Source organism: Lissotriton vulgaris, chromosome 2_1, assembly GCF_964263255.1.
Source record: "Lissotriton vulgaris chromosome 2_1, aLisVul1.2, whole genome shotgun sequence".
Classification (NCBI taxonomy): Eukaryota; Metazoa; Chordata; class Amphibia; order Caudata; family Salamandridae; genus Lissotriton; species Lissotriton vulgaris.
The window spans coordinates 523,218,809-523,235,002 of record NC_141687.1 but is presented as its reverse complement, the minus strand read 5'-3'; the positions used below and the strand labels follow the sequence as shown (position 1 = coordinate 523,235,002).

At 41.1% G+C, this 16,194-nt stretch overlaps 1 protein-coding gene across 2 annotated transcripts in view; it reads left to right on the top strand.

Moving 5' to 3' along the window:
- The window catches only part of TBCCD1 (TBCC domain containing 1), a 256,809-nt gene that overhangs the window by 122,523 nt on the left and 118,092 nt on the right, over nt 1-16,194 (top strand). For both annotated transcript variants that reach the window (XM_086955448.1, XM_086955449.1), the window contains exon 4: nt 8,003-8,369. In XM_086955448.1, the coding sequence (XP_086811574.1) occupies nt 8,003-8,369 (367 nt within the window). The remainder of the gene's footprint in view (nt 1-8,002; nt 8,370-16,194) is intronic.

Sequence of the window (16,194 nt, the reverse complement as noted above, 5' to 3'; positions counted from 1 at the left end):
ATTACATTCTTTTACCTTGTCTTCTTATTGACATCGCACTAAAATAAGGAGTTCACACAGTTCAGTGCGATGCAGTACGATGTCTCTCAAACGTTCATGCTGATAATAGCGTTACGTTTGGGGGACATCGCACTGAATGTTACTGAAATCTGTGAACTCTCGCATCTTTATTTGTTTCATTGAGTGACATCGCACTGAAATGTGTGAACTCTTTATTTCATTGTTGATATTTTGGCATTGTTTTTATTTTCCTTGTTTTTCCTAGTCTTTCTTTCTTTCGCATCTTTATTTATTACATTCTTTTACCTTGTCTTCTTATTGACATCGCACTAAAATAAGGAGTTCACACAGTTCAGTGCGATGCAGTACGATGTCTCTCAAACGTTCATGCTGATAATAGCGTTACGTTTGGGGGACATCGCACTGAATGTTACTGAAATCTGTGAACTCTCGCATCTTTATTTGTTTCATTGAGTGACATCGCACTGAAATGTGTGAACTCTTTATTTCATTGTTGATATTTTGGCATTGTTTTTATTTTCCTTGTTTTTCCTAGTCTTTCTTTCTTTCGCATCTTTATTTATTACATTCTTTTACCTTGTCTTCTTATTGACATCGCACTAAAATAAGGAGTTCACACAGTTCAGTGCGATGCAGTACGATGTCTCTCAAACGTTCATGCTGACAATAACGTTACGTTTGGGTGACATCGCACTGAATGTTACTGAAATCTGTGAACTCTCGCATCTTTATTTGTTTCATTGAGTGACATCGCACTGAAATGTGTGAACTCTTTATTTCATTGTTGATATTTTGGCATTGTTTTTATTTTCCTTGTTTTTCCTAGTCTTTCTTTCTTTCGCATCTTTATTTATTACATTCTTTTACCTTGTCTTCTTATTGACATCGCACTAAAATAAGGAGTTCACACAGTTCAGTGCGATGCAGTACGATGTCTCTCAAACGTTCATGCTGACAATAACGTTACGTTTGGGTGACATCGCACTGAATGTTACTGAAATCTGTGAACTCTCGCATCTTTATTTGTTTCATTGAGTGACATCGCACTGAAATGTGTGAACTCTTTATTTCATTGTTGATATTTTGGCATTGTTTTTATTTTCCTTGTTTTTCCTAGTCTTTCTTTCTTTCGCATCTTTATTTATTACATTCTTTTACCTTGTCTTCTTATTGACATCGCACTAAAATAAGGAGTTCACACAGTTCAGTGCGATGCAGTACGATGTCTCTCAAACGTTCATGCTGATAATAGCGTTACGTTTGGGTGACATCGCACTGAATGTTACTGAAATCTGTGAACTCTCGCATCTTTATTTGTTTCATTGAGTGACATCGCACTGAAATGTGTGAACTCTTTATTTCATTGTTGATATTTTGGCATTGTTTTTATTTTCCTTGTTTTTCCTAGTCTTTCTTTCTTTCGCATCTTTATTTATTACATTCTTTTACCTTGTCTTCTTATTGACATCGCACTAAAATAAGGAGTTCACACAGTTCAGTGCGATGCAGTACGATGTCTCTCAAACGTTCATGCTGACAATAACGTTACGTTTGGGTGACATCGCACTGAATGTTACTGAAATCTGTGAACTCTCGCATCTTTATTTGTTTCATTGAGTGACATCGCACTGAAATGTGTGAACTCTTTATTTCATTGTTGATATTTTGGCATTGTTTTTATTTTCCTTGTTTTTCCTAGTCTTTCTTTCTTTCGCATCTTTATTTATTACATTCTTTTACCTTGTCTTCTTATTGACATCGCACTAAAATAAGGAGTTCACACAGTTCAGTGCGATGCAGTACGATGTCTCTCAAACGTTCATGCTGATAATAGCGTTACGTTTGGGGGACATCGCACTGAATGTTACTGAAATCTGTGAACTCTCGCATCTTTATTTGTTTCATTGAGTGACATCGCACTGAAATGTGTGAACTCTTTATTTCATTGTTGATATTTTGGCATTGTTTTTATTTTCCTTGTTTTTCCTAGTCTTTCTTTCTTTCGCATCTTTATTTATTACATTCTTTTACCTTGTCTTCTTATTGACATCGCACTAAAATAAGGAGTTCACACAGTTAAGTGCGATGCAGTACGATGTCTCTCAAACGTTCATGCTGATAATAACGTTACGTTTGGGTGACATCGCACTGAATGTTACTGAAATCTGTGAACTCTCGCATCTTTATTTGTTTCATTGAGTGACATCGCACTGAAATGTGTGAACTCTTTATTTCATTGTTGATATTTTGGCATTGTTTTTATTTTCCTTGTTTTTCCTAGTCTTTCTTTCTTTCGCATCTTTATTTATTACATTCTTTTACCTTGTCTTCTTATTGACATCGCACTAAAATAAGGAGTTCACACAGTTCAGTGCGATGCAGTACGATGTCTCTCAAACGTTCATGCTGACAATAACGTTACGTTTGGGTGACATCGCACTGAATGTTACTGAAATCTGTGAACTCTCGCATCTTTATTTGTTTCATTGAGTGACATCGCACTGAAATGTGTGAACTCTTTATTTCATTGTTGATATTTTGGCATTGTTTTTATTTTCCTTGTTTTTCCTAGTCTTTCTTTCTTTCGCATCTTTATTTATTACATTCTTTTACCTTGTCTTCTTATTGACATCGCACTAAAATAAGGAGTTCACACAGTTCAGTGCGATGCAGTACGATGTCTCTCAAACGTTCATGCTGATAATAGCGTTACGTTTGGGGGACATCGCACTGAATGTTACTGAAATCTGTGAACTCTTGCATCTTTATTTGTTTCATGGTTTGTGATGACATACGATGTAAGCGACTAACATTGCGTTCAGTGGCGTCACTAGGGGGGTGCGGGGGGGGGGGTGCGGACCGCACCGGGTGACACCTTCCATGGGGTGACACCAATCAGCGCACCTGCTTACAAGCATATTTTCCAGCCCCCGCGCTGTGCTCCTCTGACGCATTTACGCACGCGCGCCACTGAGTCCTGGGAGTGCTGCTGCTGGGTGATTTACAGAACCCCTACTAGAGGGGCCCATCCACAACCACAGCGAAGTCTAAATAAAAGGTTAGTGGGGCGATAGATGGTGTGATTTTCAAAGTTCGCAGGGCTCGGGCCAAAGGCAGGAAAACTTTAAAAGGAAAGGGCAAGGGGCTAGGCTTTTTGACGTTTCCAAGAAGGTTTCCGAAACTTGCCTCGAGGAGATCATGATGATGTAAACACCCACTTTCCCCCTCCGTCCTGGGCATTGGTTCCTGCTGGCATTACTGGGAGGCTGGCACAGAGGAGGGCGGCTGCGTGCTTTTGCACGCATTAATTTGCAGTCACCAAACCATCACTCCTCGTCAGTTGCAGTACAGAAGTCATGGGAAAAGTTATTTTCTCTATTGAATTTTTCAAATAAACAACCAAAACTGATGTTAGCAAAGTGGCTCTGTGCTAAGAATGACAGGTGCGCGGATAATTGTAAAGTAATAAATTACTTTTAGACAATAGTGATGTGTGTTGAGTTTAGGGCAGTGCAAAACTGTTTTCCTATAAAAGCGATTGTTTAACTTTTTTTGCGCATACTCGCTCCGCTCGAGCCTTACTGGGCATCCCTCACACCTAGCCACTGTTGATACGTGCGCCAGGCAGCAGCTCGGAGACTGAACCCACATGGGAATGAGTTCTCTTCGTGGGGGCACCGGTGCAGACTTTGACACCCCAGAGACTCAACCCCGTGGAATATAGACTCTTCCTGCAGACCCGCAGCTGTGCTCGTTTGTGAAGGTAAAGCCAGGCTGACGTCAGAGTCGTGCCCCGGGGGTCCCGTGAAGATATATAAAGGTGGGCCGCGCGTGCTGACTTCAGTGGCTGCCACTGGCCGGGAGTGACCTGCTCACTCCAGGAAAGAGTTCCGCCGGCGCCAGTCCGTGGTTCTCGCCTGGTGTCTGACCAGGAGCCTAGCTGGGTGTCTGCTTCAGATTGTCCGACACTCACCCTTGCGTAATATGTTCATCTATATCTGAGAGGCAGTGCATGGGGTGGATTTAGGAGGTCGTGGAAAGAGCGAGGAGTATGCACTGCGAGAGGGCTGCTTCAAACACAGTATTTTGTAAAATGCCCATGTTGTAAGACATTTAAAGCAGTGACGAGAATATAAGTGTCTGTGCTTTTGTTTGAGTGGCTATTTAAAAATCCCGGGCGAAATCCAAGACATCTTATTGTACCCGACTGAAACCTCCCTTTACCCAGTTATTTATTGAATAGTATATTTATTAGGGGGCTGTAATACACCCCAAACACCCCCTGAAGCTACCCCCCTGTATCTGGCTTCAGCTGAGTAGTGAACTCGCTGCCCCAACCCCTCTTCGCGGCCGCACGCGTCGTTTGTCGCTGGTAGCTGTCTAGGGCTGCCCTGGAGGTGAGGGGCCGCTCACAAAGCAGCCCAGGGCCTGCTGAGCTTCCTGCTGACATCATTTTAATATGCAGCGATGGGCGTGGCCACCGAGTGTGCGACTGTCTCCTGGTAAGTGACCTACCGCTAAAGGGTGTGTGACAGTGAGTACTTTCCTTACTATCACCTAATCACAATGCCGGGTCTTTGCAGATATCAGAACATTATGTGTGTGTTTTGCTGTTCGCCCTATGTGGGAAGAGTATGCCCAGACATGGGTCCCGTGCTCACTAAGCCACTGGAGTCAAGCTATCCTGGCTGAAGACGGCTGATAGCCAGAAAATAGGCCTGATTTTAAAAAGAAAATATATTTTTATTCTCCACAAAACAGTATTTTTGGCAATAACAGTTACCCGTCTACTGGCTAAAAAAGAAATTGTGCTCCCAGCCACCCAAATAGTAGAAAACGACCTAATTAAATTGTCTCTGGGGCCCTGAATGGATCAATCCTTTACCAATTGTAACTAGATCTCCAGGCTAACTTCTGTCCCACAGTCCACTCCTACCTCCCAATATACAATCCGTCATACTTCCCGTTCTCAATCACTGTATTATGTTTTTGTGGCAGATTTATTCCCGCTTGTTCATGGGACTGAAGTAGTTATAATCATAATCAGTCCTTTAAATGTGCCGGTACTCTCAGGTACTGAGTACACACATTTTTTCATTTTGAGACCTATTGGTTTTGTCAATGCTTGTTCGGTTAAGGTGTCTGCATTACATTTAATATACAATTACATGTAGGTTAAAGACCACATTTTAGCTATAGAATATTTTGTTCTTTTTAGTTACCTGCCTGGACCCCCTTCCCACACTCACTGATCTGCCCCATCGTACTCACAGTCACAGTTCCCATACTTTTTTATGCACCTTTAAGATATGAGTGGTCTTGCGTGGCAGGATGTAGAAGCTACACTGGATGTAGAAACAACGCCCATTAGCAAAAACCCTTAGTGGAGGGACCAGAAATAAATTCTTGGTTGCAGGGAGGATTGTATATTGCTTTCCGTTATTTGCCAACTGTGTCCACTGGCGGACTCGGAGCAGGGGAGGTCCATGTGGTAAGTCGTGAGGGGGTGACACCATGAGTTACCCGCACCGGGTGACACCAACCCTAGTGACGCCACTGATTGCGTTATCTTTATTTGTTTAACTAATGTTACTGAAATGGGTGAACTCATCCTGCCATCGCACTAACATTGCATCACGCATCTTTATTTGTTTAATTGTTTTCCTTACATCCGTACATGCGTTGTTGATGCCATACGTTGTGATGGCATACGATGTAAGCGACGAAGCGTTGCTGTGCCTTGCGATGTGAAGGTTAGTGCGAAGTGTTAATTGCGGTGCATTGTGCTCGTGAAGTGATCACTTTGTTGAAATGGGTGTTCGCCTCTTCAGACTGCAGTTGATCCATTGGAAAACTGTAATCTTGGAGTGTGGCAGTCTTTACCTAACCTTTGTGGATCTTAAATCCGCGTTTGACATGGTGCGGCGCGATCAGCTATGGGGCTTACTCCATGATATGGGAGCTCCAGCATACCTTTGCCAGCAGCTGAAGCTCCTTCACGAAGGCACCTATGCAAGGATAAGACATGGCAAGAATGGGGATTTGACTGCTCCGTTCCGCGTTGAGAAGGAGGTGAGACAGGGTTGCGTGTTAGCGCCGATTTTGTTATCCCTCTTCCTAAATGGCCTAATTGAAAGTCTCCTTGCAGTCAAGGACATAGATTCTCCAAGGTTAGCAACCACAAAATGCCAGTTCTAATGTTTGTGGACGATACACTGCTCCTATCTAAGTCACCCATGGGTTAGCAGCGGGTATTGGAAGAGTTCCGTATATTTTGTAAGAAAAGGGATTTTGAGATAAATCTCCAGAAAACAAAATATATGGTCTTCCATGCCAATACTAGTAATTGTCTACACCCCCGAATGGAAGGCAGGCCCCCAGAGCGGGTGTCCATCTTAGATTATCTGGGCCTTACACTAAATTATAAAATGGATTGAGGGACTCAAGTAAAGAAAGCCAACCTAAAATTAACACAGTCCATAGGGGGAATTTTAAAAGTGCACAAAAATTGTACCCAAAAAAGTGGTAGGCCATCCAGCAGAAATGTACAAGACCCAAGCGAGGGGAACCACAATATATGGTGCTGAACTTTGGGGCTACTGTCCATCTAACACCTTATCATTGACAGAGAACACCTTTATCAGGCAGCTGTTGGATCTCCCAAAAAGCACCCCCTTAATCCCACTAAGAATGGACTTGGCCATTGGCCCTATTGCCGACCTATTTGCGTCTCGCCATCTCCTATATTGGCATAGCCTATGGCGTACGCTGGAGCTAGAAACCTACAAGGAGGAATTGAAGGATGTCATTCTGGGAGCAGGGAACTTCCCAATTCTGTCTTATATTAGAAATATATGCCACGCAATGGGGAGGGAAATATGTGGCTAACACCAGAAGTGACTTGCCCTTCTATCCCCAAAAAGTCTCTAACCATCGCTTTTAAAGAATATGAACTTGCCCAAATCTGTCAGAGAATAGACTCATCTAGCGTGAACTCCAGGTTCCTGGACGTCAAACAGCAATATAAGTTGGCCCTGGATAGTATCCAACCTTTTATGGCAAAGAAACTGTTTTTACAGTTTAGGCACGGGACATTCCTGTTGCGTTCATTCACAAATAAATGGAAGGGAGCTACTAAACAAGATTGTCCCGGGTGTACTTCAACAGATGAAACAGAACTTCATGTCATACTTTTCTGTCCTGCCTATAGAAGGTCTAGGTCTAAGTGGGTCCTTCAGCTCTGCAGGAACCTGGGGATTAGAAATTACATTGAGGTCTTTAGGCTACTAAAACACGAGACACATCCATTATTTATAGCCGCTACCTCTACATTTTTATTTGCAATGTGGTGTATACGTAGAGACTTCTTAAAGGAAAAGGAATTGTGTAACAACGTAACTCTGTTCTCTCATTAGATATGTTACTGACTCAAATCCGCATATTTCTCCTATTGGGCAAATTCTTTTGTAATGCTAGTTTCGTTACCTGATCTTAATGTTTTTCTTTTAAAATATTTTTTTTAATTGTGCATATTTTAATTGATTTTATCGCTCTGAAATCCTGGTAACAGTAGATACATATGTTTGTCTATTAACAGGTGACGATTAGTATTGGGGATAAGAAACATTTTATAAACTTGTAGCACAATATTGCTCTTGGTCCCAATTATACCTTGTACTATTCTTTTAGTCACCAATTGCTGTGTATTTTAACGTACTGCAATATTTTGTAATGTTATAATTAACTGTGCTGTTATGGCTGCATAGCTGAAATAAAGTTTTTTGACTGACAAAGTATAATGCAAATTCTTAAGATTTCATACGAGAAAAAGGCATTGACCAATTAGTGTAACAATCACAAAACTTTACTAAAACGTAAGATGTATGTCACCACTGAATATCAGCTGACAGAGTGCTTTTATTTGAAAAGTGACATCGTTCTCTAATTGTCAGATATCTATTTTTCTTGTTTGAATTTCCAGAACTGGGATGATTACAACCATATGAATTTCATACAGCAGCACTTGTCCGACCTTCTTGAACTACTTTTGGACCCAGATCAGCTCACTGCATCATCACACTCGACCCACAGTAGCTTATTGTCTATGGATGCTGTCAAAGCCTTGGGTTTCCTCATAGAGGGAACTCTGGACAAGAACCGAACTGTTCATCAACTTAAAGAGCTTGTCCTTTGTCAGCCACTTCAAGTCAAGAGTGGATATTCAAAAACCTCCAAATCTTTCTCCCTACAAAAGCTGCAGTCTTGGATAAGGGATTGTCTAGTTGTAAATCCATTTGCAATATCTGCCTGCATCAAGTCTGGAAAGAAGCTAGCATGGGCGTTACAAGGTAAAATGAAAGACTGCATGTCAAATCTATATTTTATAAAAAATATTGGTGCTGTAAAGAACAGTTGTTCTGCATTGTAGGATCTTCACTTCTAGTCCTAAATGTTAGAACAGAGATCTTCTGCCTATTATGTAATAAGAGCTACTTATGCTCAATAAGAATCATCCAGAGCTACTGACATTATTAGTATTATATTTGTGACCACATCAAATGATAACATTAGTGGCCTCCCTCTGTAAGATTACCAGCAGCGTCTAACTCTGTGCACAGGGGTATAGCTTCCATTGGTGCAGCAGGTGCATTGGCAATGGGGTCCAGAATCCTGGAAGGGCCATGGTTCCCTGCTTATTTTTGTATTTTATGATTCAAACACTGTTTGTTTCCTTTCACTAGGGCTTAGGACACAATGGCTATGTCCCCTATCTGCGTATACGGCGGTGTTGCCTGCAGTAATGTATAGCCTTTTGTCCCTTTGGAATGCCTCTACATAGTTACTATGTAAGAGCTGCTGTAGCTGCATTGCTTGTGACACCAAGGGGATAATATTAGTAATACGTTTCACCAGTGCCCTCTGATTTATCATTCAAAATCAGGTTTATAAACATATTTTGGAAATACAACTTTTTTCTCCAAACTTGGGCATATGAGTTCTGAAAATATACAATTTTATTTCTCAAATATAGCCTCGTCAATTTTTTCATATAAGTTCAGTAATTCAGCCAAACAAAATCTTCCAATTTAAAAGGCTGAGCTGTACGTAGGACAACTACTTACAGGTAGGAGAAGTGCTACCAGTAGCTCACATGCTACTCATTTGGAGGAAACTGCGTTAGGACAAATCCCAATCCCCCACCCCCGCTTGGACCACGAAGCACTTTTCATAGGTGCATTGTTCAGAGAATGTTACTCGGGGTATCGATATCCGTCTATCCCTCTGGTGAGCAGCACACTGTAACAGCCTGATGAACTACTAATGAGCAGTTTCAAGCTTGCATTGCTGCATCTGTTGTGCAAGAAAAAGGTGAAAATGTATGAAAAAGCAGGGTCAAATTCACACTTATAGGCTTTTTATTGAAACATGCGAAAAAGCTTCCTGTTACTACTTTAAGATTACAGGAGCTTCACCTAGCCAGGATGCATTCTACTACTAGTTGCCTCAGAGAGTTAGTTATGTTATCCATCGATCGCATGTGAATAGGATGTGAGGTTGCACACTTCTGTGACCGAAAATTTATAGAAAATTTTAGCTTTTTCATTTTCACTTGACCTTTTTAATTCAATTGATGAAGTGGTTTTGTTGCTGGTTTTTGACCAACTTTTTCCTCAGAAATACCTTCTCTTTTTGAAAAGTGTCCCTCCTGCGGGAGGAAAAAGGATTTCTCTGACCCTCACTTGGTCTGTGGGGTGTGTCTACGTGCCTGTAACTGGGTCAAAGACTGTGACATCCGTAATAAAATAAAAGGGCTTTCAAGGACTGAGAGTACATTAGGCACAGGGGAATAGTGCAGGCTTTGGAGCAGAGGAAGACCAGAAGAAGAAAAGCTCCAACCTGCTCACCGTCAAAGGTGAATTCGTCATTGACACCCCAAGGAGCGACGTTGACAAAACTGCCCAAGTAAATTTGAGATCAAATACAATCAAATACAAGCATTTGAAGTACAGTGTCCAAAGGACAAAAAACGTAAACCCCAAAGGCACTAGTGATCATATATACGTTTACAATTTACAAAGAGCCAAGACTAAAAGATCTGGCAAATAAATGTCTGCTAGCTAAAATGTTTTAAGCCTGTTACAGACTCCGATAAAAAGAAATTCATTAGGAAAGAAGGTTTGCTAGAATCCAGGAGTGAGGTCAAGTTATAAAACTCCCTACTCGACTTTAAGCTCACTATCATGCAGATTAAAAACCGCATTCAGCCAACATTACAAAACGAGATATTTATCTTTCTTGTTCCAAACATTGAACAAATAAGACTAAATGCAAAAACAAGAAGGCCAGAAGTGTCTGTTTTTAAAACTCTGAAAGCTTCCCTAAAATGAGAGGTACCCATATTTCAACAAATCTGCAGTATCCACTATCAACACATATTTTGATACTCAGAGCAACAACAAAAAACATGTACCTCCGTTTCAGAGGTTTGGGCACAGACTGGGCAGCTCTTTATTCCACTTAGAATTAAAAACCATAATCGGTAAATGGCCTAGGCGAAAACTCACATATAGACTCCTTGTCAGAGGTGGAGTAATGGAGTCTAGAAATACTTCAAACTGAGGGTCTAGTTTCAAACTCTAAAGACTGTATTGTCAGACTGACAGAAGACCCACTTAATATCTGCTTCTCGTGAACATTGCACCAATAAACAGATTTCAGTCTTGCCAGCTCTGACCTCTGGATAGCACAATCGTTATCCCACAGCTTACACGACCCATGCTTCCAAACCAGCTTGTTACAAACTTAAACCAGGGGATTTAAGATGGACCTCTCATGCCCAGTAGGTCGACCAGGCACTCCCAGTACACTGAAAGCTCAGGGCAGTCAAGATTCATACCCAGTGGGTCAAGGGCTTCAGTTGCACCAGATACGCCAGGGTTGTGGAATTCCTACAGCCCGACCCCCAGGACATATTGTTTGGGGTCAAGGGCAATAAGTTTTAATGTGCATTTTATCCTTCGGACAAGCAGGCCCAACCCCCTGCAGCGCAAACTCTTTGGTTGCCAGTTTGCAGTACCACATTAAGGATCAGGGAAGGGCACTGCCTGCAGTTAAGTTAATATTTGTGTGCATATGTTAATACTGTTCAAACTTGTAATTATGGTTCATTCATTGAGAGCATTTATTATTAGGCTGAGCGCTCTCACTAAATGTTACGTTCTGACTGCACTACTGACAGTGGTTCCAGTATAAAAATGTGGACACACGGTTTCAAAGTTAAGCAATATGAGGCTATGCATAATGCTCTCTGTTTAGATGCAAATATTCACAGAAGCTTGAAAGCAAGATTAATGATTCTTTGCTTTCAATATAAAATGTTCCTAAAAAATGAAAGTAGGATTTTTTTTTGGGCTAAACTACTGTAAAATGTCAGTTACCATTTCTTTTCAGCATCATTTTTATAAAACGTGTTGATGCATGCTAGTATTTCCCCAAAATATTCATATTAGATAATCAGTGTAACCAGTTTCAATAAGATTTTGGGAAACAAAAAAACAAGCATAGGCGAAGCCAGTAGGTCTGAAATGGTAGTCAGCTTTTTAGCTTTGGCAATGCTTGACTTGTTTTGACATGGTTTTTGTAAAACCTTATTGATGTGAGAGCTGCCGGACCCTCACCAATATAACAAACATTGGCAAAAGCAAAAATTGTTTTTGGTCTAAAAAAAACACACACAGCCACATTAGTTACTGGCACTGAACAAAACTACTTTGTGTGCTGATATGCTCCTCATGAAAGAGCAGAATGCTGTCACTCACCGTGAAGCCAGCCGATACAGAGAGAGAATTTTAATAAACACGAAAGGTCATGGTTCACGCCAGACCAAATTAGGGGCCCAATTATTAAAGAAAGTCTCAAAAGTGCACGTACCCTTGGTATATGTCCTTGCAATAAGGGCAGCTATATTGCTTTCGTGAATTCATAAGAATTTACAGCAGTAGGGCAAGAAATAGTACTCCTAGAAAATATTTGTGAACTGCATTTTAGCCTGAGCAAATATGCATGTGTAGGTTTGCTCATGCGAACACCTGAGTGTTTGCAAATGTATTTTCCGTCCAACCACTTTTTTCCAAACTCTGGAAGAAGGTTTACATCTGCCATTGTCAGGAGTAAATTTCCAACATTTCTCAGTATTGGAAAAGATTAGAGAAGAGTTGTTGAAAACCCTTAAAACATGCAAGTTAGTAGGTTTGCACGGACTCAAAAGGACATTCCAACCCTGGAACTATTGTTTACCACTACCTTCAGTCCCAGTATGTAGATCTGCGGAAACGTAGCAACATAAAGGGATTGATAGTGTTCAAACACTGCTATGGTATGAGCCCTGGCATAATCAGAGAGGCTATATCAGAGCTCGTATATAATGAGATTGCTGCCATCATTTGTCGCCGCACAACATGGCACCAATGGGACAAGTGGATTTTGTTACATGACAAGTAGTTATGAAGCATCCTGACCCATGGACAATTAGATATTTTAATAAATTCCACACCCCTGCAAGCAATCCGCTTTAAGCCTAAATCTAATAAAAGGTGTAAAAGAGGCATAGTTGCCAGGACTGAGAAAAGTGATCTAATATATGAATACTCAGCTACGGTAAGTTTCTGGGTGTCAGCATACCCCAACAGTTCGGCACTGTAAAGTGCCACATTTTGAGCCTTTGCTTGATAGGCCTCAAGAACAGGGGAAATAGGTCATGAATAGGAAAATCTTGGCAGTCAGTCTGACTGCCTGGTAATAAAAGCTACAAACTCGATCGAGAGGCATATTATCAACCTTTAAAACACAATTGCGAGTTTTCCCAGATCCAAAAATAGTTAATTTGGTTTTATCAGCATTTAACTCTTTGCCTCACTGATTACAAAAGCTCACTAATTTATTCAGAAGCAACTGGAGACCCATATGGCTCTTTGAAATGAGCAGGGAATTGCACCAGAATAATAAAATGGGCACCTTCTTACAATTTAGAGAATCCTTTTTACAGACCTGAAGCTCTTCAACCAGTCCATTTATATATAACTTGGGAGAAATGACACAACCTTGTCGTACGCCATGGGCAATAGGAATGTGATTTTTCACTGCAATTGCCCCAGTGGACATGGACGTTGGTCTCCTTGTGCAGCTTAACTAAAAGATTAATAAGAATTACAGGTACCCCCATTTTAGCTAGCACATTCTAAAGCCTCTCGCACGGTACCAAATCAAAAGCTGCTTGGAGGTCTACAAATGCAACATATAATCTTTGGCTCCCTATCGGAGCATACTTCCAGTAAAGCAGGGCAAATCTAAAAGCCTGGTCGGAAGTACATGTTTGACGCGAAAACCAGCCTGCAGGATTCAACAAGTATCTTCCTGGCGAAAATATTTTGTAGGTTGTCAATTAGGCTTTTAGGCCTATAATTCAAGGGGCTACTTGCATTACCCTTCTTGAAAATTGGAAAAATGTCTGCCCCCTTCCAGGAGTCTACTTTCCAGAAAGTGAACAAGTTGCAATCTTTATCAACAGTTGAACACCTCACCTTTTTCCACTTTAATAGGGTAGTAATGAGAACTGACAGTTCTGACTTTCAGATTGACAAACTATCACTCTGTTTAATTCCTTTCCCAGTTCTTCCTCAGCAGCAGAACATGTCCACTGCTCACTCTGTATTAGAGGAGTCCTTCGCTTCTACCTAGAGAAAAAAGAATGTGTTAAAACAAAGCATCTATGTGTTAACTATAGGCAAATCAAGCAGGGTCTGTCAAACAGTCTGTTGCTAGATGGATAGTAGCCTGTACCAAGTTCTGCTTCCTGTTAGCAAACAAACCTCGGCTAAGGAAGCCCAAGTCTTACTCTACCAGCGAAAAAAAGAGCTATGACAGCTTGGATTAAAAATATACCAGGTGCCATCATCAGCAAGGCAGCAACATGGAAACCGGTCAATGCACTTATGAGTCAGACATGCAGGCTGATGCTATAATTGGCCTGAGAAATATTTTTAAATGGAATAACTATATTTGTCAAACTAAATTATGCACGCTACAAATTATTTTTTTGCGTGTTTTTCCTGATTCCCACCAGTCACCTTTGGTGAACAAAAGTAACTTGCTACTCCAAAATAATGTTTATGAGTGCGCAGAAGAAAAGGTTACTTATTTGTAGTCCTAGTTCTGCATCATAAGAATCTTCAATGAAGTCATTAAATACCTACCTGGGTATGGCTGTGTCTTGTTAAACGGGTATGAGAATATTGTCTTTTTCACAGTAAAAAATAGAACTGCCTCTGCGAGGCTACTGCCAGTAGTGTGAATTATGAGTGGGGGAAACTCCTGGAGTCTTAAAGAGACACAACACTTTTTCTCACCTTTCAGTGGAAGCCTATCAGGCTGTATTTTATTTGTCTTTTCATTTATGTTCACCCCTTTCTTGCACATCAGATGCTGCAATGCAGTCTTGAAACTGCTCATTAGGAGTTCATCAGCTGATTTCCAGGAAAAAAATGTATCCTCAGATAGGCTGCTACAGGGTGCTGCTCATTGAAACCCTTTGGGACATTCAGGGGATAACATGAAAAGTACTCTGGGTTTCACATCAAAGCAGGGAATTAGTCTAAGGTTTAAGACTTCAATGAAGATTCCTATGATTCAGAACTAGGTCTACAAGTAAGTAACCGCCTCTTAAAATGAAAATACAAAGTTGAGTTTGAAAGTTAAAATCTGTTACTGTGTAGATAAAGCTCATTGTAAACTTCCTCCCCCTAGATTGTGATAGTTCCCACTCCTTGAATCTTCTTGAGTTGTCCATGAAGAGGACTCTACTGGCACTTGTGTTCAACTCGGGTAAAATCAAAAGGGGATCAAGATTCCGGATTCATTACTTGTGCAATATTCTATTTGCTTAGAAACTGGTTACCAAATGTATTTATTTTGGCACTGTACGGTACATTCAAGAACCGTTGTGTAAAACATACATTAATATGGTTCGCTGTAAAAGTAAATATTTGTGTTAGCTGCATCTAACACGGAGTGCCATGCAATAAGCAGCAAATAGTTATCTGCTTAGGCTGTGTACTCTCTAAAAATATACTAATCATGCAGGCTTCCAAATTATGCGCTCTTATTTATTTATTTATTTATTTCTTTTTTAAACTTATAAAGTGTGCAAATGCCGAGGGGCGTCTCGGCGCTGCGGACGTGGCAGAATGATAAGCAGATTATTGATTAAACAGCCATGTCTTTATTTTTCTTCTGAAGGCCAACAAGGTTTGAGACAATCTGATCTCCAGCGGGAGAGAGTTCCACAATTTTGCAACCGAGACAACGAAACGTCGATCGCCCCATGAGGCAGTTTTGGTCCGCGGCACTGACAGGAAGTATGCATTGGCGGATCGGAGTGGCCTGTTGGGGATATGGATGGCTAGAGAGTTTAGTAAGAACTGAGGACCTAAATTTCGGGAGGCTTTGTAGGCAATACACAGTGCCTTAAATTTAATTTGGTTCCTCACAGGGAGCCGGTGGTAACTTTTAATTACGTGTGCAGTGGGCTTCAATTTGGGCGTTCCTGGCAGCATTCTAGCTGCTGCATTCTGCACAGATTGCAATTTTTTAATAACCGTTTTTGTGCATTAGAAAAGAGTCCATTACAATAATCCAAGGATGACATCACCAAAGCACCGACCAAAGTTCTTCCTGCGTTGAGAGGGAGCTATGGAAGGATCTTTTTGATTATTCGAAGTTTGTGAAAAGAAGCTGAGACAATTGCATTCGCATGAGGAGCAAAAGTCAGTTTGTCATCGAAAATTATACCCAAGTTCTTGACTTTGGAAACCGGGTTTGGTGGAGGACCGAGAGCTGACGGCCACCAGGAGCTAGACCAGATGGGAGAAAGCTTACCAAAAATCATAACCTCTGTTTTGTCGGAATTTAGTTTAAGACAATTGCTGGCCATCCAACTACTGATGGCCAGCATGCCTTTTTGGAAGCTGGCTGCCACCCTTTCTCCATTGTTCTTTATGGCGAGCTCCAGCTGTGTGTCATCAGCGTACGATGTTAGGCCCATCCCATGTGCCTTGATGACTCTGGCTAAGTCCGACACATAGATATTCAAAAGCGTCAGACTTAGGGATGAGCCCT